The 27361-nt window shown below is 41.8% G+C and overlaps 2 protein-coding genes across 5 annotated transcripts in view; one reads left to right on the forward strand and one right to left on the reverse strand.

The window, feature by feature from the left end:
- gsk3ba (glycogen synthase kinase 3 beta, genome duplicate a) overlaps positions 1–15086 on the forward strand; it is a 105028-nt gene extending 89942 nt beyond the window's left edge. The window contains exons 8-11 of one of the 4 annotated variants that reach the window (XM_015363857.2): positions 821–928; positions 7617–7824; positions 10179–10277; positions 11416–15086. In XM_015363857.2, coding sequence (XP_015219343.1) covers positions 821–928; positions 7617–7824; positions 10179–10277; positions 11416–11483 — 483 coding nt within the window. In that variant the 3' untranslated portion in view covers positions 11484–15086. The remainder of the gene's footprint in view (positions 1–820; positions 929–7616; positions 7825–10178; positions 10278–11415) is intronic. The other 3 variants (XM_015363859.2, XM_015363858.2, XM_006639046.3) reach the window with 3 other exon arrangements.
- Positions 15087–18515: 3429 nt separating this feature from the next.
- Positions 18516–24888, reverse strand: LOC102685766 (elastase-1-like). Its single transcript, XM_069179009.1, has 8 exons — positions 24810–24888; positions 23340–23440; positions 22238–22338; positions 21964–22086; positions 20579–20715; positions 19701–19846; positions 19298–19447; positions 18516–18659 (listed from the first exon to the last, which is right to left on the reverse strand). The coding sequence occupies exons 1-8, from the start codon at positions 24850–24852 to the stop codon at positions 18642–18644; spliced, it is 819 nt and encodes a 272-aa protein (XP_069035110.1). The 5' UTR covers positions 24853–24888; the 3' UTR covers positions 18516–18641.
- Positions 24889–27361: the final 2473 nt, after the last annotated feature.

Below are 27361 nucleotides of genomic sequence, written 5' to 3' on the forward strand. Positions count from 1 at the left end.
TGCTTGACTTATATTCAGTACTTGGACAACTCTGTGACACCTTACTGAGTCATAAGTTTCAGGATTATGAGGTCAAAGGTGAATTTTAAGACGATAAGTACAATTCCTTTTCTAATTCTGTATTTGGTGGCTCAGGATTGAATTTCATCTGCCAAAAGAAACAACTGTTATTATATAGCTTGACAGGAGATGTGCTCAGTTGGTGGTACACTGGTGGTGACTAGTTCCTGAGTGCAATATCTCAGGCCTTATATGTGAAAGGGTTTCTAAATGGGGATGGGCTGTTTCTGAAATGTCCTTGCCTTTGCTGTGATTGAGCAGTGAGCAAACAGCTGTGAATTGGGAATATGTCTGCAGCACTCCTGCAGTGCCAGAATGATGCACCAGTTTACATGCACTGAATATTTTCGGATATTTTCTCCCATCTTTTCAACCAGATTAGATACTGGTTCTTCTAATTCATCTACAAATAAGCATATGATGCATGCCAAGGGTACAGTGGTCCATTAAAACCATTAGGTTAAGCTTTTCTTCTTTCAGGCTGCCATCACAGGAGACGGCAAACTAAAATCTTAGGGCCCTTTCGACTGATCTAGGCTGGCAGCCTCTGTGTCTGAAGCAGGAACTTTTAATCTCTCTGCTGGAGTTCTGCAGCTCAGCCCAGGAGAAATCCATTTCAGTGGAATTGTCCGTGCAGACCCTTCTTTTATGGTTTTTTTTTCACATAAGCATTAACTACTGTTAAGTGAGAGAACTGCAAGATGTGATGTCATGTGCCATTGCTGACTGCTGACAGGGCCTCTGTTTGTGTGCTGTGCAGGTTCTAGGGACACCAACAAGGGAGCAGATTCGAGAGATGAATCCCAATTACACCGAGTTCAAATTCCCCCAGATTAAGGCGCACCCCTGGACTAAGGTGAGTCAACAGGTACTGGATCACAAATTTTCTACTTTTAGCAAGCTGTTTTTTCACTTTGTGCCTTAACGTAATCTGCTTGGCTTTGCACTAGCTGCTTGTCTTTTGTGTTTTGTACATTTTTGTATTCTGTGATAGAAACGTTGTGACCATTGAAGTGCCCATTAAACAAAGCTTGTCAGAAGCTAGTGTCTGTATTCCATTACACACATGCTAGTTTTTGTCACTTATCATCATTATCAATCTTTATATGTACGGGAGTAGGCTTGGGGTCTGAATGGGTGTACATTTTTCAAAAACCGCTGGTCTTCTTTTAAGTCTTTTACTTTTGTAGGAGCACGTTCGATGTGCAGACAAAATATTCTGGGCTAGTGGAGCAGATCTGCCTTATTTGAAAAGAAAAACTGTTGTGCTACCAAAACATACACCAGCAGCATTACCTCATGGCCTGTCCTAGTCAGTAAGGTTCTGAAAGGACAACCAGGGTGCTGCCGTAAGAGGTGTCTGTGGACCATCAAGTGGCACTGTGTCCTCTGGACCAGAGTGTTCAAACTAACTCTCCATTGTGCTGACCAGGGACACTGTGCTGCAATCCAGCGGATGAGACTTTAAACTGAAGCCCCTACTGCTTGGCTATTAAAGATCTGAAAGCACTGTAAGAATAGAATTGTAAACCTTGACGTCCTGGATAAATTTCAGTCTGATCTGCTCTTTAGTAAGGCTGCTAGTGCAGAATGATTTTTGAGCATCACCCAGGTGGGATCTGCACCTCAGTGGAGGAAGAAATGGGTCCCCATCTAAGTGTAAAGTGCTTTGGGATGACAAGTGCTGTACAGATGTAAGGAATTACTAATCATTAGCAGAATTATGGAGTATGTACTATTCCAGAGGTTTCCAACTGGTGTGCCATCAGGCTTGAATAGCTGTCTGGAAAGTCACAGCCAAAGAAATAGTCACGGCCGGCAGCCATATCACCCTGCAACTCACAATTGGCAACCCAGGTGTGAGCCTGGTCAGTACCTGGATGGGAGACCTCCTGGGAAAAACTAAGGTTGCTGCTGGAAGAGGTGTTAGGGGGGCCAGCAGGGGGCGCTCACCCTGCGGCTCATGTGGGTCCTAATGCCCCAGTGTAGTGACGGGGACACTATACTGTAAACAGGCGCCGTCCTTCGGATGAGACGTAAAACCGAGGTCCTGACTCTCTGTGCTCATTAAAAATCCCAGGGTGTTTCTCGAAAAGAGTAGGGGTGTAACCCCGGCATCCTGGCCAAATTTCCCCATCGGCTGTTATCAATCATGGCCTCTTAACAATCCCCCTCTGTGAATTGGCTTCATTACTCTGCTCTCCTCCCCACTGATAGCTGATGTGTGGTGAGCGTTCTGGCGCACTATGGCTGCCGTCGCATCATCCAGGTGGATGCTGCACATTGGTGGTGGCGGAGGGGAGTCCCCATTACCTGTAAAGCGCTTTGAGTGGAGTGTCCAGAAAAAGCGCTATATAAGTGTAAGCAATTATTAATTATTATTATTATTATTATTATTAAATAAGAAAGACAAAGTTGGTATGACTGATACAGTGACCCACATAGTTTTTTTAATAAAAAGTCCCAAGTCCTACACACCTGCCTAATCCTCTCACCACCAGAAATCATGCGTAATCATTTATGTTTTTGACCAAGTGGTCACTGGCAGTGACAGGCCTTGTGCGTTGCTAAGCAACAGAATGCCAGAGGGCTCAGCCTTTAGCGGCTTCGGAGGTGATTCTGAATTAAACGTGCCAGTCCAGTTTACAAACCCCGACACATACTCTGTTTTCCAGAACTGATATTTGGTTTGATAAAATTAAGTGATAACTCTTTCACACCTGGAAAGTTGACATCTTGTTCCCTAACAGATCAACATTCAAAAGACCTAGGTTGTGCACTGATTTTTAAAAGGCTAACTCAGATAAATAACTTGAATTCAGACTTATTCATAATTCAGGTGGTTAGCTGCGTCCGCATGCGTAGGCTGCAAAGGAACAAGTAATAGGTTTATTCCATGCTGAAAAAAAGAAGAAAGAACACAACGTTTCAGGCGTGGAGCCTTCTTCAGGTGTGAGAGAGACAGGGCAGTAGGCAAAGGTAAAGTAGTGGGAGAACAAAGGCTGGGAGGGAGGAGGAGTGAGAGGCGGGAGCAGGGGACAGAAAGAGAGGCCAGTCAAGAGGTGTGAAGTCAGAATGGGTGCAGAGAGGTGTGAAATGAAACTTCCAATGAATGCAGAAAATTTAAGAACAGTAGTCTGTCGTTAAGAGAAGGGAGAATGTGTGATCCTAGCTGCAGAATAATTTTGGTTTCAGTAGTCTTTCTGATATATGAGTTCGGAAAACCTTCTTTGAGAACACAGACGGAGAGATTAGAGTGGTCGTGGCCGTCAGAGGTGAAATGAGAAACAATGGGCTTGGAGAGATCTTTAATCTTCACAACCCTGACGTGTTTTCTGAAGCGGTCTCCGAGTCTCATAATTCATACTTGATTAGTTCATTGTTGCCCATATTATATAAACATCTGAATGCGCTGCAGTCAGGCTCCAAACTTTTTAGAGACTGTGTGCTTTTTATTTTTTGAAAGTGTTCCTGTAATTTTTGAGGCTTGGAGATTTTTTTCACAGTCGATCATTGTGTAAATTCATCTGGAGTTTTGCTTGAAATGAAAGAAAAATCTGATCCTGGCAACAAACAAGAGCCAAGATATATGCTGGAGCCAAGGAAGTTGTTTTGTCAGGTTTTTGGTTGTGTTTAATTGATAAAAAACGGTTTTTGTTTTCATTTTATTCTTAAATTAATTTGTACATATTTACATTAATTTGTCATTACATTAAGTTGTAAGAATCGCCTTTTGGTCTTCTTAATTTACATACCTAGAGTTCACAACAGATTTAAGTTTTGATTTAAACAGTAGAGATACAATCATAGGTATGCACATACCTCTGTTAAATAGTTGTAGTTCTTGGTGTGTATGGAGGGGGTGGGGGCTTCGTGTGTCAAACACCACTTTCATAATAGCAAGTGTTCCTTAGGCTAAAAGGGCTGGGTAGCACTGGTTTCTGGCTCATTCATGCATAGTACTGCAGAATGTTGTCCAATAAAGGTAGGTTCAGATGCCCTCTTGTGTTTGAATTGGAGTACTCCAGTGAAGTTGACAGTTATAGTCTTTAAAGGGGAACTGCAGCGCTATTTTTATATTTCAGGGTTAGAAAGAATCGGTATTTATAATTGCATTTCACAGTGAAACCAAAATGTACACGGTAACATGTAAAACCTAATTTACGTCACTGACTAGATGGGATTTCCAGGTATGTTCAGCACCATATACTGGGATTCGGGAGGCAACAAAGCTCATGAGCTTGTGAGGTGTAGCAACCCTATTACATTGTAAACAAGCAGGCTTGTGAATACATCTCTTAATGCAGTACAAATATTGTTCTCAACTCCGAGACGGTTTTGCCGATAAATTCTACTTGTTAAAGCTACATGCAAATTACTTCGGAACATTTTTACAGTGAAATGTCTTCTTGTACAACCTGCACATATTCACTCATACATCGCATTACGTTAGTCATTACAAACTCTCACTCTTGCTCGTCGCAAGATCAACGGCTTACGACAACATGGCAAACATACAGTACTTTCACAAAGTTCACGATTATGTCCTCGGAAATGTGCCATCAATTAATATCTCAATAACCGGTATGAGAGATTGGGACTACAGTTCCGCTTTAAGTATCATCTGTAAGTTTGGTACGTAAGCATTAAATTGTCAAATATTCAAGACGAAGAACCCAGTAATATAGTAAAGTAAAAGTAAAGGGAAATAAGTCGGAAATATAAGTAAAATACATTGATGGGGTTTCCTTTTTTATTTGTACAGGAGTTTACACATTTTTGTGTAATAGTTTGTGAATTGTGCTAAAAGTTTTCATTTTTTGTTTCTTCTTCAGGCTGAAGCATGGCGTGTACGTTTTTTGTTTGCATCGCGAATATGTTTCCTTGCACCGTTAAAGATGTGCAACTCTTGAATTCATCTGTAACTTACTTGTGTAATTCAGGGAACGTGTCCTGTTCCTCACCACCATATACAGGTAGTGGACCAAGAAAATGGAAACAACTCGGTAAAGGAGAAACACCCAGTATATACAAAGCAAAGGCTTCCACACAGGTGTGCCCATTTCATTAAGCAAACCTGCCAGCATGCTTAAGGTCATATAGAAAAATACTTAACAGGTTTGGTTTTCGGTAACTTTTTTAAATACATTTTTGGCTGGGGCTGCAGTGACCGACAGAGCTTAACTTGCCAGTGTGTCATGAGCACTGGTGTCTGAGCTGATGTCAACAGGGAACTGTGATCGAAAGACATCATCAGCAAAACCCAACAGTGCAAAGAAGCGCTTCCTCCTGGATGGTGATATCTGAGCATTGAAAGTTAAATACAGCCAGAGCAGCCAGTTTCGTCAGACATGTACCACCAACTTCACACAGCACGATACCATAGTCAGATTGCTGGGAACAAACTGCTCATCACACCTGGCAGTGCACATCTGTGAGTCCAGTGGTGCAAAGAGCACGGCAGTGAACCGAGCAGTGAAGACGTGTAACACGGTCAGATGAATCACCCTTCACCATGTTCTTTCCTAATAGATGAGTTAATGTGCGGCACCTACCAAAAGGCCTCTACAGCCCTCAGTGCTTGATTCCAACAGGGTTCTTGTGCCTTTGTAATGATGTACTGGACAGTGTATTTTCCATACATGGTCTGTGTATAGTTAATCCCTTTGGAAGGCAAGGCCACAACTAATGGCTACCTATTAGTATAGAGTGATAATCTTCACCCTGTTTTGCAGCAATTCTTTCTTGTCAGGAGGATGACAATACCTCATCACGTCCACAGAACACTTGTGATCACCTAGTGGCCAGATTAACACGAAACTGGTGACTTTCTCATTAACCTGATTTGGACCGAATAGAGCACTAATGGGATATTCTGCAAACAGTGCCCAAGACTGCATTTTCTACCTCCATTAACCTGGTGTTATTCCACATTCTGGTAGACTCTGTACCAGAGCTCATACAGGCCGTACTGAGTACTTGTGTTGGCCCAATGCCCTGTTTGGAATCTTTACACCGGAATTTCAGGTTTTGTGCGCTAAATCTGTATGAGAGCACCTTCCTGAGTGCGCCAACTTAAATTGCTTTTAGTTTGCTGCTGTGACCATAGCAAATGTACGTGTTTATATCCACTTCCTTTCAACTAGCTTGGCAATACTACCTTCCGTCCTTTTCTAGTTAATGACATGTTTATCCTTCAAGTGCTGCAGAAGTGAGAGGAATGGGTTATACAGAACAAGCATGCAGTCGCTATAAATATTCTGTAATGTGCATTTTTATAAATAGATTGCGTTGTCAGCCCTTTTAATATTTACTGGTGGAAACACTGAGGTTACATGACTACTTGTTTCCTGGAATAAATTGCATGTGGCGTTTTCTCAAAGTCTATGAACGGGACAAGGGAGGAGTAGAAAGTTGCTCAGGCTATAGATGCGTCTTCAGTCAGAGAACATATTTGGCTGGCTTATACTATGAGGGTGGGTTTAATTTGCGAAGGGACCTCCATTACCAGCCACAAGCAGGCAGTCTTCTTTACACTAAGACCAGGCAGTGAAAGATACAGGAGTCTAGTGTTGGAAAGGACGGTGCTTATTGTGCACCTGAATCTCCTGGATCGTAGCAAAATCCGTAGAAAACAGCAGTTCCCCAGAACAGGCTTTCTGTTTGGAGAGGGTGAAGATGCATTACGATAATACTTGTTCACAAATAAGCAACGAGGGGTGTGTAGTCATCCCATCACAGGTCTGAATTTGTGCGTTCGTTTCAGAGCTTCTACAGGCACAGCTTCTATATCCAGACTGATTATTACATCTTGTAATACTGTCAGAGACTTTTTTTTCTCTGTTTATTTGATATTACTTAACATCAGACTGGCGGAAACAGGCTGTTTCACATGAGACCCAAGTGTTTTCAGTGGCCTGCAGCCCAAAGTGAACAGAGCTTTCTGCATGTTTGTTGTGATTTTAAAGCGACACGCTTTTTAAAATGCAGTTAAAATTCTTTGCGTTTTTGCCAGTAAAGCAAAACACATTCATTCCTTCCAAAGGACGGGATTTTTTTTTACCATCAACCATAATTCTGTAAATTTTCAGAGCTGTGAAATTGTACACCGGACACATCACGTCCATGTTAGGTTGTAAAGAATAGCTGTCATACTCGCTTGACGACGGGGAAGTCAGCCATACACGTGTATATCAGTAACCTGCAGGGAGTGAAGTGCCAGTTTATTAAAGGGCTCTAGGTTCACTGATCAGCTTCACAAGTTAGGCCCTGTGGGGTATTTTTAAGTAGTTTCTTCTGTGTGTTAGACTTCAGAAGTAGGTGAGAAGTATCACATGGACTGGTAGCTTTTGAGCACCCTGCAGTCATGATCATACTGTATATCACAGGAAGGGCATGAAAATTGCATGGCAGATGTGGCATTTCTGATTTTGCAGTGTGTGCTGCCCGATTGTAGTGAATTCATGTCTGTTCTCCATGTTGGTCATTCCTTGTCTTTCCATATGACTGTCCTTTCTAGCCGGTGGTCTACATAACCTATCAATGACCAATGTCAGCTTTCTGCGGCTCGATTGCAGGTCTTCCGGCCCCGCACCCCCCCGGAGGCCATCGCTCTGTGCAGCCGGCTGCTGGAGTACACGCCCACCGCCCGCCTCACGCCGCTCGAGGCCTGCGCGCACTCCTTCTTCGACGAGCTACGGGACCCCAACATCAAGCTGCCCAACGGGCGAGAGAAGCCCTCTCTCTTCAACTTCACCACTCAAGGTACAGGCCGCCCGCCCCTCGGTATCTGCCCCGCTTTCATTTGGGAAAGGAAACTGGGAGGGTGGACCCTCAGGAGTAATGTACAGCCTGCCTTAGTCTTCGTGTTTTGTCTCTAGGTCAGCTGGTTTTGCCTTGTAAACTTTTACATTGAATACATTGAGCTGTGTAACCCCATATTAAAAAGTCCAATTTGTGAGGAAAAGTTCAAAAGAATAACAATGTGCTGTGTGGTTGTAAACAACATTCAAGACTTGCTAGCTGTCTTCAAAGGATGGCGTTCAGCCTCTGTGCAAAACCTAATGTTTTTCTTTTACATGAATACTGCTTAGAGACTTCAAAGAATCCAGTACTCATGTAGCTGTCATTAGTGGCTGCAGTTCTACACAGAACGGCAGCAATTTTCCCATTTCAAAACAAAAAGGCCGACATTTCCCATAAATCCAAACAACATGGGCTGTGAGGTGTAGGCAGACTCCTCCCCATGCTCACCTTTGAGCCAGTCATCTTTTTTACACCTCACAGGCAGCCCCACTCCATAGCAGCAATTAAGTGCTGATTGGAGGAATGGACAGGCTCATAGACAGCACAACATGCATGATTGCACCCTGGAGGCCACCAGGGATCACTGTGTTGCTGAGAACAGAGAGAGCCCAGCCCAACTCTAATCCCACCATAATCTCCACAGTGCTCAGACATTGGATTAGGGAATTATGGTCACGTTCAACAAATGGCATGATTCAAGCCATGATGGTAGAACTCAGGCTGAGCTGCTTGGGAGGCCAATCTTATTACTACACAATTCATACCATTTGGGATTAGGGGTCACAGTGCACACATCAAGTTTGTACGTACACATCTTCAGCACCAAATGTACTGACCAAATTAGTTTTCTAATTCGAGGACGTGGTTCTGTTGCATTTCTAATGTTTGATGCTAACCTCACTTTAGCTTCTGGCTTTCCTGAGATGACCCCAACATACACACACTTTCCTGTTCATTACAGTGCTTTAATGTATACTGCAGTATAAAAGTATTGGCTTTTGTAAATGCCATTCCAGGTGTTCCACTTGATGTACAGATCCAAAACCACTTGATGTACGGATACATCTTGTACATTTATTTGGAGTTCAGAAATTGGTATGTTCTTTATTTTAAGTGCAGGTCAAGTCAACCTCAGGATGAACCATAGCAAGCCAAATTGGTTGTCCTTCAGTGGAAGGGGGAATGTCTCTTAGATGGAACAAGATGATGAACATTATGAAAGTGAAGAGTGATAAAATGGGCCTGTTACTCACATACAAATTACACATTGAATAGAGAATACTAAGAGAGGACGGATTACAATTATTCTGAGTCCTTAATGATAATTACAATATCTTGTTGCTCTTCCAGTGAAGAGCAAGTGAATACATTCTGGGATTTGAGGGGATATCCTACACTGATATGTTGAAAGAACCTTTTTTTGTCTTAAACAATGGGACCTTATACCAGTATTCACCCAGTGGGTGTCTACTGAATGAACAGGCAGGTATGAACCAGAGGACACAAATGGAAACTAAGGGGAATGTGAAACTGAAGAGAGGAGGCACTTCCTTACACAAAGGGATGAGGGTGTAGGAACTATCCAACCATACAGGTTTCATGAGCTGAATGTCCTCCACTCATCAGCAGTCTTTCTTACATCTTGTAAGTACTGCTGTGTGTAGTCACTACGGTCACTAGCTCCAAGTAAAAAAAGGTAAAGAAACTCAGATTCAAGTACAGTTAAATACACTTAACCGAGTCGTTTGTGCAGGTTTGTTATCCTGTGTCTCTCAAAGCAAATCAAAACAAAAATTGAACACACAAAAATATAATTAAATAAACAATGAACACATGTATTTTGTAAAACAAATGATCAAGATGTTATTCAAGTCATCTTTCAAGAGTCCATGAAGACAGATTTCATTGTCCCTGTGGAAGCACCAGAGGTGGCAGTGTTTCTGGGATGTTCTCTGGAGAACTGGAGCTAGAAGCTACAGATTTAAAGGAGTCAGATGTTTGGGTTGTAAAATTTCACAAAACTAGAATTCAGGTGGCTTGCTCATTGTCACCAAGCAAAATGGATGGATTTCAAGAAATGACAGGACAGAGATAGCCTTTGCAAACCAGCGCTGTTTCCTTACAGCTCATCAGTTTTGCCCTGTAACGAAGTTTGGTTCCAGCTACATGAGTGAACAGCCAGACACACACAAGACCGTCTCCACTCGGGACTAGTTTTGGCTGCTTGCCAAGCGGTGGACCAGCAGAAGTGGTATTATTGTGAAAGTTTGTTTGTAGTGTGTAAATGAGTGTTTGATACCCCTGTCTTTCAGAGCTGTCCAGTAATCCCTCGCTAGCTTCAATCCTGATCCCAGCCCATGCCCGGAACCAGGCTGGAGCCTCCACTCCCACAAACGCCTCTGCAGCCTCAGGTGAGTGGCTCTCACCAGCTGACCCAGGCCCACCCGGGCCCTTCCCTGCTGGCATCAGTGATTCACTTCACTTTTATTGCCTAGCATGGGAGAAAGCACACCAGGAAAGTTATACGTGCTTGTCTGTAGCTTTTCTAAATTCAGTACCTTCTTTAGCGGATTAAATTCAGGATGCCTGTAATGTGATTTGGCCTGCTGAAACAGCTGTGTCATGAGAACTGCTGTAAACTGCAATGAAATTCAAAAAATCCCCATAAACGGATAGTCCACACCACAGAGAGGCACTATCACTGTCCCACCAGGGGGCACAAGGTGTAACCTAGCATTACAAATTTGATGGCGTTGATTTCTCTGGAGTATACGGTCATTATGCCTGAACGCATCATCCCTATGGTACACTAAATTCTTAAGATTTAGGACCCATCAGAGTTCAGTGCATTTTCCGGTACACTTGTTTTACGTGGAATTTAAATTAAATCCTTATAAGCTTTTGCCTAAGCTTTCAAAGGTTATTCACTATAGGTAAAGTTGCACTGGGATCAATCTATCAGGGGAAACAAATTGCATGAAATCCATGCAGCGTTTATGAAGTTGCTTCTTGACCATTTGAATTTGTTTTTTCTGTTACTAGGGCATAGTTTCACAAGAAAATAGATATTTTTGAATCATTTACAGCTGAAGAGCTTTGTAAACGGTAAAACTGGTCCACCTAAGATAATGATGAGCTCAATAGGTCATTAAGAGCTGAGCTGGAGAAGACACCTACAGACACAGCTGCCCTCCAGGACTGGAGTTGTTCACCACTGAATTAGGGTGACTGTAACTATTACTAACAGAGGTGTCAGCTCTAGAACTGGAGCTGGAATATTGTGGGTTGAAATCTCAGGCAGGAGGCTGCTGTTGAACAGTTGTACTCTTGAACAAACTGCTCCACTCAGCTGGCTCAACATAAATGAGTTTTCATTCTCGACTGATTTATCCGGGTAAAGGTTTCTTGGGATTTTTCAATCCTGTTGAAGCAGATGTAACTGCAGTCTACCAGCCATGTTGTCGAACGGTTGGCCCCATGCAACAGCCAACTTTGTTTGTGTTCTTAAATATTAAATCTTGTGTTTTTCTCCCCCTCTTTGTTCTCCAGACGCCAACACTGGAGACCGTGTCCAGACCCCCAACGCAGCCTCCGCCTCTGCGTCCAATTCCACCTGAGAGGACGGGTCCCAGGACAGTGCCCTCGCGTCACACTTGGAAGGCCCTCAGCCGCGCCGCTCTGAAATCGAGTTCAATTGGAGGAAACACAAAAAATCAGCCGGAGAGAATCCCCGATCGTTAGCGTTTATTTCTCAGTTTGTAAAATAGCGTATAAATACGTCCGTTTTTGTTTTTTTGTTTTGGGTTTCGTGCTCACCGAGGGGATGTTCCAGATAACACCGAGCAATATAGATATCCACGTCGTTATTCCCTTGACAATCTTATCGAGGTCTGTTGTAGCTAACCACCCAGCACACCCTTCAAACAAGTCCCAGCGCCCCTGGCCCCCACCTGTCCCACGCCCACGCTCGTTTTCCTCCTCTCGCGCCCCTGAGGTTTGGAGCCTGGCAGAAGCCTGCGTCCTGGGACCTGTCCCCCTGCTTGTGTCCGGGATCTGACTTAGTGCATGGCTTGAATTTGGTTGGGAGCACAGAATGAGTCACAGTGTTACATTAGAAAGTATCTCGTCTGCTTTTCCTTTGGCACACAAAAAAGAAACGCCCTTATTTTATACATATGTATAGATATCTACTTTTTTTCTTAAAAGCTTATCCAGACCCAGGATAGCAAGCATTGCAGTCCTTGTTTCTCGGAAGTGTTTTTATGGTTAGCGAGCAGATGTTTTTGTTAAGGTGGGGGGTGGGAGGGTGGGGCAGGGGGCTTTCTGGTGAGTCTAAAAATGACTCCCGTCTCTTTGTGCATCTGTGTGCTTGTATTATATATACATACACAGTTTATATATACTTTACATTATGTAAAATACATATATAAATATATATCGGAGGGGCTGCCACAGCCCTTGAATTAAACCGTTCAGAAAACACAGAAGGTCAGATGTTAAGTGTGCGGCAGCAATATTTGCTGCTGTTGGAAACTGTTCAGCTGGACACCTGGAGTTTAAATGTGAAAGCCAGGTTTCCAGCACGGTTTTATTTTTGTTATTGACATTTTTGACTTCATATAATTGTATAAACCTTTTGTTTCAGCCCTCGTTGCATCTCTCCTTATTTATTGCTGCATGTGTTAAACTTGCACGTGTCTATCATGAATGGCAAACGTAAAGACAAGTATGTGGACAACACCACTCTAACCATACAGCCTAATTCTCCTAGGAATAGGCGGTCCAGTTTTATTTAATGACACTTGAATTTTTTACAGTGAACGTTGAGTGTAATAAGGATGGATGCTTTAATTTTAAGATTTCACGAGCTGATTTAGTGTGATTAAATCTGATCATTAAACATTGAAATATGCTTTCATCAATATCGGCGTGTAAGAGTTTTGTTAGGGTTTAGTTTCAGTAGTGTTTAAAAGTACAGGAAAAAATCATAATCTGAAATGGAGGAGACCTCGTCAGGAGCATTTCTGTACAGTACTGACATGTCCCGGGTTTAAACAGAAGGCAAAAAGACCTGTTTTGCACAGACTGCTTTCTCCAGAAAAGGAGGTCCCGGCAACTGTAAGAGCTTTTCCACGTGGTAAAGGTGTCAAAAGTTTGAGGCTGGCTCAGAACCAGTCCAAGCTGTAGCAAAAATGTGAAACTGACCATTTTGCAGTCTGTGAATGTGCTTCCTCCTGTAGAGTAGAGGATCTCTCTCTTTCTTGTATCTATGCGAGCCCAGTGGCGCGCCAATAAGCACAGGTGACCGGGCGAAATATACCTTGTCTTTGATCATGCTGTGAAAAGAGTGCTGACTTATAACTCCGGTGTGAGAAGCTCCAAACGGGATGTCCCTCCTCTCGGGCTGATGGGAAGGAGCTGGTAGCCCGTGTATCTTCTTTGCCCATGTAAGAGTGATGATTCGAGGTCATTAAGCATTCTTCCGAGCAGTCAAAGGCACCAACTGAGGGACAGGTGACTCTAGTGTTTGAAAGAGGGTGAAAGGACAACACAAACCTGCAGGAAACGTGTCATGAAGAAGATGCTGTCAATCTGTAGGCTTCGGTTTCATTTGACCACTACTGAAGGATTTTGTGCTTCGTGTATTTTTTTTTAAATTGTTCTGATTTTTACTGTTATTACCTTCGCCCTTCCACTTTCTGTGCCACGACCCTTCTGCACCGCGCTGGAATACGTCTTATTTCACCCAGTTAGAAAGAAAACCATTTTATGTATATATCGTTGCTCCTCACCAAATTCTGGCTTGTACTTATTTTTGTTTTTGTTGTTGTTGTGTGTATGGTATGTAAATATGTGGACCCAAGAACTGTTATGAGCAAAAACAAACAAGAAGAAGAAGAAGAAGAAAAAAAAATTCAGGGCAAATAATTCTGTTTATTCAAAATGTAGATGAGCTTTTTCAAGCCATATAGTTCAATCTTACTGTACAGTAGGTGCCAGCTATATTATTGTAACAATAACTAGTAATGTATAGTGTATCTATAGTTTGGAGTGCCTTTGCTTCCATTCTTTTGAGATTTTCTTTCTCCCTCCTCCCTGCTGAGTGCTGCTGAATCCTATCCTGACCTTCTGACGTCCGATACGGCCAGTTCCGTGGTGCGGTTTCTCTGCTTGGTACAGCTCTTCACCAAAGTTCATTTTTCCCCGTTTGAAGTCGGAGCATCTAGTGTTTTTGGCGCGGTATTGTTTTCCGTTCTCCATATACCAGTGATCCTTGGCGCATAGAATTTGTTTTCACATTGAAGTTTAGGCTTCAGTGTTTTTATGTCTATTTTAAGTGTGTGATGTTTTAAAATCCTGTTGCAGATTTGCTGTACTTTTAATAAGCAATTTTAGACGTGTCCTTAATTGGTTTACCCTGAGGAGTGGTGTCAGAGTGTACAGTGTACACTCTTTACGTACAGCCCTTGCATTGTCTGTAAAGGACAAAGAAAAGAAACAATATTGATCTTTCAGCAGGTGGGTCAAGGCAGGTCTGTGTACAGTGTTAACTTAGGTTTCTAGTTGTTCAAAGGTTGGCTGTTGGCTCTCAGACCTTTTCCTTGTCACACTACCAAAATGAATTGATAATGTCACTGTAACAGAGGGAGGCAATAATGATCAGTTTTGATCTCTCCATGAAACCTTCTTTGATTGGCAGTCAGCAGCACTCAATGGGTTAATTACCATGTAGCTCCCCTCTTGTGGTTTTATATATACATATATGTGTGTATTTATGCATATATGTCTATATATATATACAATGCTTGCTTGTAATATTTGCATTCATAGATGTGTTGCTATTGGATCACCTGGCCTGTAAAACAAGTGTGACCACTTCTTGTGTCTAAAGTAAAATTAAATAAAAAGGACTGTGGGTTATATACAGAATATCGCATACACTTGTGGAAAAAAAAGCTGTCTTGATTTAAAAAGAAAATGAAAAAAAAACAACCTGTATAACATTATTACTACTTGAATGCCTCTGTTTGTGACTGAACATTTTTATTTCATTTTAAATATAAACTTTTTTTCCTGTGAAAGTATGCTAAATGTTCCCCCCACCCTCTCCCTTCCTGTAAATAAGTCCGTTTTGTTCTTCAGTGTGACTTGGTTCAAAATAGTTAACTGGTACTGTAATTTGCATTAAATAAAGAGTAGGTTAGCCTGGAAATGAAGAAGGTGTGCTGTGTCTCGCTGTTATTTATTAAGCAACTGTTATCTGTGCTTTCTTATTGGCGGCGTTGCTATGCCTGTTCTGTTGAAGAGCAAAAGCACATGAACCTCAGAAATCCCTGGACATTTCAGCCGGAGATCTGGTTTTGCACATAGAGAATCTGCTGTCAAAGCAGTGATCGGCTTTTTATTTTATATTCTTTGTGTTTTACAGTTACGTTTTTGTTTGGTTTACTTTTCAAAAGAGGTCATTGTTAAGATAAATTCACTTTATTGGCCATATACAATTTCTTGTTTTAGGAATTTGTCTTTTCGCATACCCCAACTTACTCTCTATGTGACACAGACGGGGAGAGAGAAACTTGGGGTCGGAGGGCAGGGTCAGCCATTTATACGGCGCCCCTGGAGCAGTTGGGGTTAAGGGCCTTGCTCAGGGGCCCAACGGAGTAGGATGGGATACGACCCGGCAACCTTCCAGCCACAGGTGCAGATCCTTATGGTCTAAAGAGGGGAGTGTCCCTGCGATTGACTGGAAAGCTCAGACTTATGGCTTCAAACAGAGCCAAAAAATAAAAAAGAAAAGTCTGACGCATTCTTGATCCCCAGGTTTTTACACAATAGCACTCTTTCCCAGCTCCTCATTGCTAGTTTTGCAGAGTAGTGTGTGTGTGAGGCAGATCTCATTAGGTTAAAATCATCACCTTTTGCAAACCGCCTTGCAACCTCACGGTGAGTATGGTTTTGTTTTCCCTAAGAAGTTCAGTTCACGTTTCTCTAAAGCTGTTTTGGGATGATGGACAGATCAGTGAACCTTTGTTACGTGTACACACCCAAACACCGGTTCCTGCTTTATAAATTAAAAAAAGGATCTGCAGTTGTCAAGGACAGTGTCTTGGAACAAAGTTGTTGAAAAATACGGTACACCAAAAACATTTTAAAGACATTCCAGCTGTTGCTCTGTTGTGTCTGTGCCAGCTCCAATATTAAAAGGTTTTTATTGAGGATTTTCATGTTGTGTATATACTGTTTAAATACAGCATAAAGTTCCCAGGTCCATCACATGTGGATCTTGGAACAGCCACCAGAGGGAGCTGTCCAATAAGATTTCACTCTTATTGTAGGGAGTTATTCTCTCCAGGTCTCTTTATAGTATTAATCTACACTGTTGGGCCTTAGTACTTAATTAGTTTGATGGTTTTACCCTCTATGATGTAGCAGAAATGTCTTTTATAATCCATTTATCTTCTTTTGTGTCTCGTGATCCCACCTGTTATTTTGCCCAGTGTCTTAATTTGGATGCTTGATCAGGGACAAGGCAGATTTGCTGATTTGGCAGACCGTGCCTGCACAGGCTGAGTGTTGTGCTTGATAGTAGTGTGTAGAAGATCTTACAATGAACACCTCTCCAGGGTCCTGTTGTCTTCTACCCACTGCACTTCAAGAAATGAGATGTTCACAAAAGAAAACTCTTGAGGCTGTTGATCATGTTCCTCGTCAAAGATTAGTTCTCAGGTTGCAGGCAGTAGCCATTCAAGCTAATGGCAAGTTCTCTTAACAAGGTTCAAATACAGGGCAGGAATCTTAGTCCTTAAAGTTGATCTGAACAAGGAGCTTGCCTCTAGTGTCTCCTTTTTCTTTCTTTTGTGTTCTCCTCTCTTCCCATCTCTACCCGTCTTTTTATCATGTATTCCTGGACTGTTGACGTCTCTTAATGATTTACCCAGAACTTCATTAAGGTACACCTTACCATTTCTTTAATCAATGTGTCTCATTCCCACTACAGCTCGGCAAACATTTCCTTTCTTGATTTGATGCGCCCTAGAACTGCAAATGTTGGCACTAATGAGGTGTTTGATCCTTGTCTCTAGATCCTGTGACACTTCAGATAGCTAATATACATTACATGTACGACAATGTCTGCCCCAGGTTTTTTAGTGTAGAAAAGTATACTAAAAGTAAAGTATACCAATATAGACATAAATATTGGAAGGGTCAAATACTTGAAGAAACAATATGCATTTATTGTTTCAATTAGTCACCTGGGATGCAGGCAGGTGGACTGAAGGACTGGAATCCAGGAGGAGAAAGTGCAGTGGAGACTGGTGCAGGATGGGAAAGAGCCACCAGAGTCCGGAGCTGTGCTTCATCCAGAATTTAGGCATCGCAGGACAGAGGGGGTCCAATGTCTGAGGCCGGGTAGCACGTTAGAAATTCTGAAGAGCACAGTCCACTTGTAGGCAAAAACTGTATGAGGTGGGCGTCAGACTAGTAGGATATTTTCTTTTTTTGTTCTGGCTTATTTTTGCTTTCCTGTTTGTGGTTTGGAGCACCATCCACATATAGAATGAATGTGACACAAAATGGGAGGCAAATGAAGGAGACAATTGAAAAACAGGTCACATGTTTTTCTCTTTTGTTCTGGGCTTATTTTTGCTTTCCAGCTTGTTGTTTGGAGCACGGTCCACTGACAGAATGAATGTGCCAATAAATGTGTGAGGCAGGAACATCTTTTCTTTATTTTTTCTTTCCAGATTGTTTGGAGTGCGGTCCATGTATAAATGATAAAAATGTGAGAAGAGGCGTATGCAAGGTTATATATAGCAGAAGGTATATACAAAAAGTGATATGATTTCCTTTATTGTGGTAAAGAATATTTTCTTAATTTAGATGAGGAGATAGATTCCCATTTGCTTTTGGGTTGTGGGATGGGAAATTTAGTTTTGAGTCGTATTCTTTTAATTAGGTTAGATTGGTCAGGTTACAGGTTTTCCATTCTGGGTTTTCTAGATCTGTAGAATATACACCTCTGGGACGCATAGCTCTGTATGTAGTGTAATGTTTTTATTTAATTTTTAAATTTTTCCATGTCAATATATGACAGATTGAGGCCAGCAGCCATATCACCCTGCAACTCACAACTGGCAACCCACTGAAGCTAAGCAGGTGTGAGCCTGGTCACAATAAGGTTGCTGCTGGAAGAGGTGTTAGTGGGGCCAGCAGGGGGCGCTCACCCTGTGGTCCATATGGGTCCTAAAGCCCCAGTATAGTGATGGGGACACTATACTGTAAATAAGCGCCGTCCTTTGGATGAGATGTAAAACCGAGGTCCTGACTCTCTGTGGTCATTAAAAATCCCAGGGTGTTTCTCGAAAAGAGTAGGGGTGTCCTGGCCAAATGTCCCAGGCCTCTATGATCCCCCTCTATGAATTGGCTACATTACTTTTTCTCCCCCCCCACTCCGACGGCAGGCGGAGCGACGTGCTGGTTGGAGTATTCTCAATCGCAGTTAATGGCAACGTCAGCTCAAAGATTTGGTTCAAACCACCAAATGGAGACTGGTGTGCCGACAAGCGGACCCTGCTGATGCGGGATTAACGCTAGGATGAGAGAATATATGACAGATTGAAAGCTGAGAAACAATAACAATAACTATGATGAGGGCTTGCTTTTGCAAGAAAATACTTTATTTCTCGTAAATAAAACAGCAAGAGGCTGAGGTTCATTGCTTTTCACACAGCTGATGTCACACATATAGTCCATTCACCACAGTCCTCTGGCATTTAATAACTGGCCATGATCTAGAGGAAAAGAAACATGTGTCATCAAGGAGTCCTAAAATACCAAAGACTGACTAAGTAAACTAAGTGTTTAATTCAGAGTACTGATGAGTGATTTTTAGAAAATGCTGCATGAATTGCATATTTTTTCCTCCTCAATCTTACAAACATTAATTATCTCAAAGATTGGACATTAATTTACTTAGCCTTGATTTAATCTGTTAGTTATCATTTTTCATCTGATTATGCTTTTCATCTGCATAACACTACAGTTTTATTTATGAAGAAAAGCATTTGCTACAGGAAGACAGCTGAGGGCCTTCCCAGTCTCATTAACCCTTTTCTAAATGGTGTAGGAGGAAAATGGCAGCAAAATTTGTTCGTGGCTGCACAGATCATGCAAAGAGTCATTAAAGCTCAAGTTTGCATTAGATCCTAAAACACCTGGTCAACAGAGCACATTAAGTAGAACATATGATCAAATGTACTTTGCGAAGCTGTTTTATTCCAGATATCTTCTTTAGTGTAGAATTTCTTAAAAGCAACCCCTCCCACAAATGCTGACCTGTTACCAATAACATTTGCATCCCTCTTTTTCTTCAGAAACACTGTTTGCACTGTTTCACGTTTATTTGTCATTCCAGCCATATTGAACTTACACTGTTGATCCAGCTGATGTACGCAGAGACACGCGTGAAGACTGTAGGCTTCTTGTTAACATTACAGCCTGATGCAGACACAAAGCTGGTCACTCCATGGACTTGGTATCTTCCACTGACGTAACAATTCAGGGGTCCTCCAGAATCCCCCTGCAAAATGACATTAGTCTCAGCCATCGAAGTACTGGCATTTGAACTGCACACGAAGTCTGTGCTTGCAAACATGCCAGTGTGCACAAAACACGCATGTATTATTTTTCTGTGATAGCCTGCCTTCCGGATTAGAGCAGATAATCAGGTATTGAATGCAGCTGTGAAACAAAGTGCCATCTTAATAGCAAACAGAAAAATGTCACTGCTACAGGAAAACGGTGTCTGATGAATCTGTAGTGGGGAGACTTACATTACAACCTGATCTGATTCCATCTCCACCAGCGCAGACCATGGTGGTCTTAACAGTCGATCCCCACCAGGAGCTACTGGAGCAGGTGCTGTAGTCTACAGAAGGGAGATGGGCCTGCTGGAGGGTGCCTGACAGCTGTCCACTCGCTGTTGACAAAAATGTTACATGTTACATCTTAATTTATATGACCAACTTCCTTGTCTACATAAGAATATTGGAAAAATTCTGTCCAGGTGATGATTTGCTGAACCCTCCCACTGAGAATGAGAAGTACTTTGTATGCCCCTCGACACACACACCTTTTGAAAACATTCATGCCCTGGCATGACCCACATTAGTGCGGATTGGAGGGTTCCAGAGGGATGTAAGAATCCCTATTTTACAGAAGGTTCAGGGAGTCCTGACTACTTCCCTCCTAAAATCAGTTAATTTTGTGCTTGGAAAATTCCAATGTACATTAAGCTTGCTGGCACACAGTAACATCTCTTCTGGGCTCTGAGTGCTCATTTGAAAAAGACAGGAAAATGTCATTCCCAATGTGAAGTCAAAGTAATTTATTTTTGGGACCTGAAGGGATAGGTAATTATTCTTTTTGAGGATGTATCCTTCTATTCATATACGTACTGGAGAGAGACAATCTAGAGACATTTTTTAAAAGGATAAAGTATTTTAATGCATCTTTTAACAACATAATTGTATGTATTTGCGAGTAAAAAGTTTTTTTTTGCAAAAAAAGTGTAGTATTTTATTACCTTCCATTTGAGTTCTCATTTCATTTGAGTGTTTTAGTAAACTGCCAGGAATACACTGATCTGTCTTCCTATTTACAGTCAAATGGGTTCTGTCAGTCAGGAGAGATTTTCCTGTTAAAAACTTACTGCTGGTAAGGCCCCAGCCAGTGATGAAGCACACACTGTTTTGTGGAAGAATGTGGTCAGTGCTGGGCAGTGTGGCCAGTGCGACATATGAGCTCAGGACAGCATTATTCATCAGCTTCATCAAGGCGATGTCAAATCTGCACACAACACAGGGAGCACAGGAAGTGACCAGTTCAGGAAAAATATATTTCAAAGCAATGTTGCCCAGAAGTTCTGAACACAAGCAGGCTCTGTACAGACAGGCGAGTATCAGCAAGACTGAAGCAATTAGTGTCCCCTATATCCAGAGAAAAGTTCACCCCGGAATTTTCTCCCTTTAAATATTTTGTTATAACTCTGCAGCAGAACATATCAGAAGTCTGGTTCAAATTAAATTAAATTAAATTGGTCTTAAATTGAAGCTAACCCCCTTGGCTTTAAGTGTGAACAGTCAAATGTCTTTTATCTCTTAATACGTCCACTAAGCGGACAAAGTTATGCAAAATAAATCCAAAAAAAAAAAGCAGGTGGAATTTAGTAGGTGTCTACTAGCTTGGATTAAAATTCGGGACAAATTTATCAATTTGAAAAAATTCTGCATCATTTTTTGAAGACCTGACCTAGAATGAAATGGCTGAAAACACAATGAAAGACAGCTTTTTTCCAGGCGGGGTCGTTCAAAATTCGTTTGCAAAAGCCAATACCTTTCAGTTTCCTCCAGGTCTGGAGGTGAGTAAAAGCTAAGCGTTTTGTGGACATATAACCACTCTTATGGATTTCTGAAATAAGGAAAAACATAGGATTTATTTTTTGCTTTTGCACTTGTTTTGCTGGCTTATTGATTACTTACCGATGCACTTATGTGGAAGTGCGTCAGCAGGTAAAAAGTGTTGTTATGATCGATTGCCGTGGTGTAGGAAAGTTCTGAGAACTGTTTTGTGAAGCCCTGGTTGTCTTTTTTCGATTGATATTAAGTTTACTGTAAGGTTTTGTTTGTTAAACGCGATGAAATGAGATGCGCGTCCTAATGCAAATAATAGACTATCCGGTCCCGCGGCGCAATAGTACTAGGCAGACTTTCGAGGCTAGGTCAATAGCTTTGTGTGTATTTTTAATGGTAGATCAACTGATTTAAAATATTCTTTTTGGCGTAGGTTTTGCGGAAAGGAACTGAGATGAGCAGGAAATGTTGCGAAGAGGAACTGACCCGAAAAAGTTGCCACCCTCTCTCTCTCACTGGTAGTCCCTGGGCCCATGATGGCTCTTAGCAGCCCAGGGGCTTATAACTCAACTCCCACAACAATGTACAAAACATCCATAATGTATATGCTTACACGACGTACTGATTCTTTTGCCCAATTCCGAAGCTTCTAAAACATTTATTATAACACAAATTGGATACAAACCCAGCCGCCGCATTATTAGTCCAGCTTGAGTGAACCAGTGTCTTCTCCACAGGAATGAATTGCTCCTTCCCATCTATCCCATTAATATTGTGTTCTCCCACAACTGCAACCACAGACACTCCGCTGTTAAAAGAAAAACAGAATTTTAAGACTTGTTCTTCAGGCAGGAAATCTGAGAACATCCGAGAGGGAAATTTCCAATTTTCGAAAGGGACTAATTCACTGAATGCTTTGCTTTTTCCTCCGTCCTAACTGACCGGAGGTATTTTCATACCTTCGGACGCAGTGGGCAGCCGTCAGAACCCAGCGGCTGTGAATCAAAGTTCCTCCACAGATGTGTGCCGACCAGTCACTGTAGAAAACCCGCAATGAGACCTGAGCCCAGCAGCAACAACAAAAAGAAAACACTGAGGTCCACAGGGCAGTAGACGGAAAATATGTACGTTATGCAATTAGTGTTCCTCGCTGTGCAAGCAGTTCATTCAGACCAACTCACTTTATACAAAACCCCCCTCTCTTTAGTGAATGTACTCGATTTGCATTGCTAAATCATTACAGGTCTCTAAATGCATACACATCTTCATGGCGGTGATCGGTCCGCATACCCACGCAGGACAGCACACCTCTCGGTGCTGTTGGAACACACACAGGCAGACATTCACAATGGGTGGTCAATGAAACTTATTTCCTTACTAGTTCTATTTTTCATTAAGTACTGCCTTCGGCCTTCACTCAGGGCTCTGTCATTTGCCGAGCTATTGTGTGTTTGCTATCTCGTAGTTTCTTTGCGTCTGTTTTAGTTTTTTTTTGCTCTCAACCTTTCTGCGCTTTCCCTGTTCCTTGCCACTACCGCACTGCAGCCCTGACTGCTGTTTTTTATAGCTTTCTTTTCTTCTTTGGAAGCCCCTTTTTCTTTTGCTGTGGTGTTTCCCACCTCTGCATTGCACGAGAGCTGCTTGTGAACCCTCGACCAGACGCGCCTATTCTTTCACTGCGCCACATCAATAAATACATGCTTTGAATAATACTTTTGATTAAATACTGTCTATGTAACCTGACGTTCATGTCTATAGGTCAACAAAAAGCACAATTCCAGAATCTAAGAGCTGTATTGCAAAATGGTAACCCTTCGAAGAAAAGCCTAAAGATCTAATTCTTTAAATTATTTTACAGTGGTCACCCTGATGAAGTAGGTGCTAAAGATTCAAATGGTGTTCTTGCATATCGAGGCCATTTCTTTACTTTAGATTATGCTGCTGTGATGTCAGCCTTCCCAAAACACTCTCCTGCAGTCCACTGTTACATGTCTTCCTCTGACCACCTAGTGCAGTGCTCCTGTTTAGCTCTTCAGTTCTGCATGAAATCTGCTCTCCTACCTGCCAAGGCCAGGAGTAGGGGACAGCTGCCACCCCTCCCACCACACGCTGGGTTGTGTTCCTCTGTATTTCCTCCAGATACTGCACCTCTTCTGCACATCCTGAAAGCATGAGAAGACAATTCATGCTTTGATCTTTATCTTACACCTTTACATAATACATAAGGTATAAACAATTCAAGTGAATACTAAATCAGGGCAGGGCGGTGGCTCTGTGGCTAGAAGGTTGCCGGTTTTAATTCCGCGGCCGGCAGAGGACTTTTGGAATTGTTTATTCCAAACACAAGCAGATAAAAGAAAATGGATACATCAATTACTCCAGGTTGAAGCGTGTGCTTATTTTTCCTATTGTTCCAGTTTATTGTTTTTTATTGTTCCAGTCCCAGCTGCTCCACTGCTAATCAACTGTTTTCTGTTGTAGAGCAGGCATTTTGTTTTCCAGTGTAAGAGCTGAAAAAAGTCCATTTTCTACTACAGCTACAATAGATTACTATCCTGACTAGGAAGCTGAAAGAGCCGTGTTTTTGCCACAGTGCAAGGCTGATTATTATTCTCCCCAGTGGTCCTGCTGGAAAAGCAAGTTTTTTCTGCCCCAGTGCAGGGCTGCTGTAATGAACACATAAACTAATATTTCACCTTAGATATTAAAGTGAAAGTAGGGTACGTGTGTGTCCACCTAAAACCTGTGCCCCTATTGTGGGTAACGCTATGCGGCATCACTATGTTTACAGTGTCCCTTGTCAGTCTGGTTTGTAATCTGGCTGCTGACTCAATTGTGTGAGTTTACTTTTAAAATAGTAACTTGTTTTCATAGACTACTGTGTCTTGTGCCCTGTGCCCTGTGATGGACAAATGACCCGTTGCTGGAATAAGCTTCAGCTCCCCTGCAATGCTGTATTGGTTAAAATGGGTTGAAGATGGATTTAGCAGTTGGATTATTTAAAGGTGTACCTATATTGACAAATATAGTGGTTTCCTTGGCTATTGTACTGTATAAATAGTGTGATGTGTTATTAGATTTGAAAAATGTGTGCCAAACACCATAATATTTATTTATATTTATAATATTTATTTCTGACACTTCACCACAATGCAACCACCATGAATACAAACAGTATGTAACACGGACTGTATTCCAAAAAAATAATGTTACTTTGAACTTTGACACTTCCATTGTAAAAGGATTTGTTCCAGGACTGTTTCTTTCCAGTCTGTGCCAGGCTGTTCCATGGATATTGACAGTTTCTCTTGTCACTTTGGGTATGTACTGTATCCTGGCTAATAACTAAATTATGCAAGTCTCCCTTTGAAATAGTAACACACTTCACTTTTACTGGTTTCACATACTTCAGGTTAACGTATATCAACTCAGAAAAAAAACGAAAATGTTTAATTACACACAGTTCTATTTTTCACCTATCACATATTTCCTTGAGAAAATAATAAAAATTATATATAAAATGCAACTTACCAGGTAGAATGAGGAGAGCAACTAAAACCATGTAGTGAAGCATCTTGTCAGTTGTTATTTTGCTCTTGGTAAACTTTATAACCAATATTTATACCCTGTGTGCTGTGTAAAACCCAAACATTCCTTATTGTCATGGAACATTTCCTATAAATAAGTAAAGAAGTTATCTCAAAACCTGCTCCTCCAGACAGAAAAAAATACAAAAAATGCAGTTTATGCCATTTTCCTTTTTTATTATTGTTATACGATTAACAACAATAAGGTACAGTTTTGTTCTTATTGTTTCTTAGGTTCATAACCTAAATTGTTCTAAGGACTATAAATGTAAACTGGCTTCTACAGTGTAGCGGCAATGCTTGTTAATAAGACAGAATTAAGCGTTGGTATGCTCCTAAAGGAGGCCCCATCTCACCCTCCATCTCTGTGGTGCAGCCACAGAGAAAGAATTCATGCAGGCTGATTTAAGATGTTTTCTTTTGATAAGAAACAAGCTCCCAGATGGGGATGCAATTAGCTAAGCCTGGCTATCATGATCAATGGTCATCCATTGGCGCCTATCAGTCTAGGGAGTGCCGAATGGACATCTGGACTGCATTCCTAAGTGTCAAGAGTAAGTGACTTATATCTCACCTTGACCAACCAATCAGGGACTGGCAGGGCGTGGTAATACCACGTAGGTCTCCAATGCCCGCCAAACTCTCAACCAATCAGCACACATCTGGGTCTTGATCAAAAAGCGAGCGCAAGCTCAGTTCTGAGCTCTCCTTGGCCATTTTCGCGCATCCTCAGAGACAATCACGTGACAACTGCTGTTGTCTGCAAAAGGACTTGGACTTTGTTCTAAGAGCGAGGCCGAGGATCCCGTACGTACTCAGAATTCTACCAACGTGAATGCTCCGCTTGATCAACGGCAGCCTACAGTTGGACCCTTGTCGACAAACTGAATAGCTTATTCAGAAGCAGCGCTGGACCGGGAACTAACCAGTTTCTTCCCAGGCAAAAGAGTGACTTGTGAGGACTCGCGGTCAGACTCTGTGCATAGAGACTTTCTACTAGCCAGCCGGACTGCTGGTAGATCCCCTCGGAGCAACGACTGCCATGCGCGCCGCAGTCAGATTCCTCCGCCCGTCCTACTCCGAGCTGCACCTTGACTGGTTGGCCGGTAGCCAGAGGACGCCGACACAACGCCCATTGGACAACCGCTGGAACAGAGGCTGCAACAGAGCCTGTCAGCTGGTTTGGTTCGTGCCGGGAAATTCCAAATCCAAACACAGTGGATAAGTAAACCCCATGTTCTACATTGCGTCTCGAGAATTCAATTGTACCTCAACACAAGTTGTTATCAATTTAATTTATGAGTAATGTATTTACTTCCGAGTTTAGAGTAACAGTGGGTAATAACACTGATTAGCGATTTGGTAACCGAACGATATATATTGACATATATTCTCTGTTGTGTATCTCTTTGTGTTTGCATCTCTTCGAGATTATATACCTTGTATATTGATAACCCTCACAGTAAGGTCTGCCGCTCGTATCCAGGCAGAGTAGTATATGTTTGGTGCACAGTTTATATTAATAAATGTATCTCGTGTATTGAACCCGTGTGTGTGCGTTGTTAGTTGTTCTGACGATTGATTTTCTAAAAGCCCCAACGAACAACCTCGTGGTTACTGCTACAATTAATAATTGTCTCAGTAAACCCATCAAACCACTACAACAGTATGTTAAAATCTTGAGTGTAACAACTTTTACCCTGTTCTTAATGTTAATAATCACCCTTCAGAAATATGAGGTACAGATAACAAAGCAGGGATATGTTGCACAACCTTTGGCTATAGGTTGTACTGTAGATTACATTGAAATGACAAAAATATTCAGCTGCTGTGCAGCTAAGTCTACAGACTCCTTCCAAAGTAAAACTTCCAAAGTTTTATAGCTTGAAATCAAGAAAAAATAAATCAGAATTTATTTGACCTTGTTATATACAACCTACAGTACAAGTGAAGAACAAATACTCAAACATTCTGAAAAGTAATTACAAATGAAAACCTAGAAAAATGTGTGAACTATTGTCCCTTCTCTCTGGTTTGCTCTAAACTCCAGCTGTCTGCTAAGGTGTAGTCACACGTGTGAAAGCCCATATGCCCAAATTAGTATGTTAAGATCAAGTTCTGACATGCTGAAACCTATTTTATCATTTAGAGTATACTTCAGTAAGAAAGGTACTACTATAGTCTAATCTTGAATAAAAGTGTAATTATTTAAGCATGTGAAAGGCTGGGTAAGAATCTTAGCTGACCTTTATGTATTGTGATGCCACTAGAGGCACAATACTTGAAGGGTGGTACTTTCCCCGAAGTGTCATGCAGTTTGTTTTTGCCAAGCACATAGGATGACATCAACAGGCAATTGCTGGAATAGGGAACATGAGATGAAACTATATGCAGTAATTTAATATTTCATATCTTATTTTGATAAAATAAGTCAATACATTTTCATGTCATAGAAGAAACTGGTCCTCAGCTGCACTTGAGGAATGATTTTTATCA

This window comes from Lepisosteus oculatus, chromosome 15, assembly GCF_040954835.1.
Source record: "Lepisosteus oculatus isolate fLepOcu1 chromosome 15, fLepOcu1.hap2, whole genome shotgun sequence".
Lineage (NCBI taxonomy): Eukaryota > Metazoa > Chordata > Actinopteri > Semionotiformes > Lepisosteidae > Lepisosteus > Lepisosteus oculatus.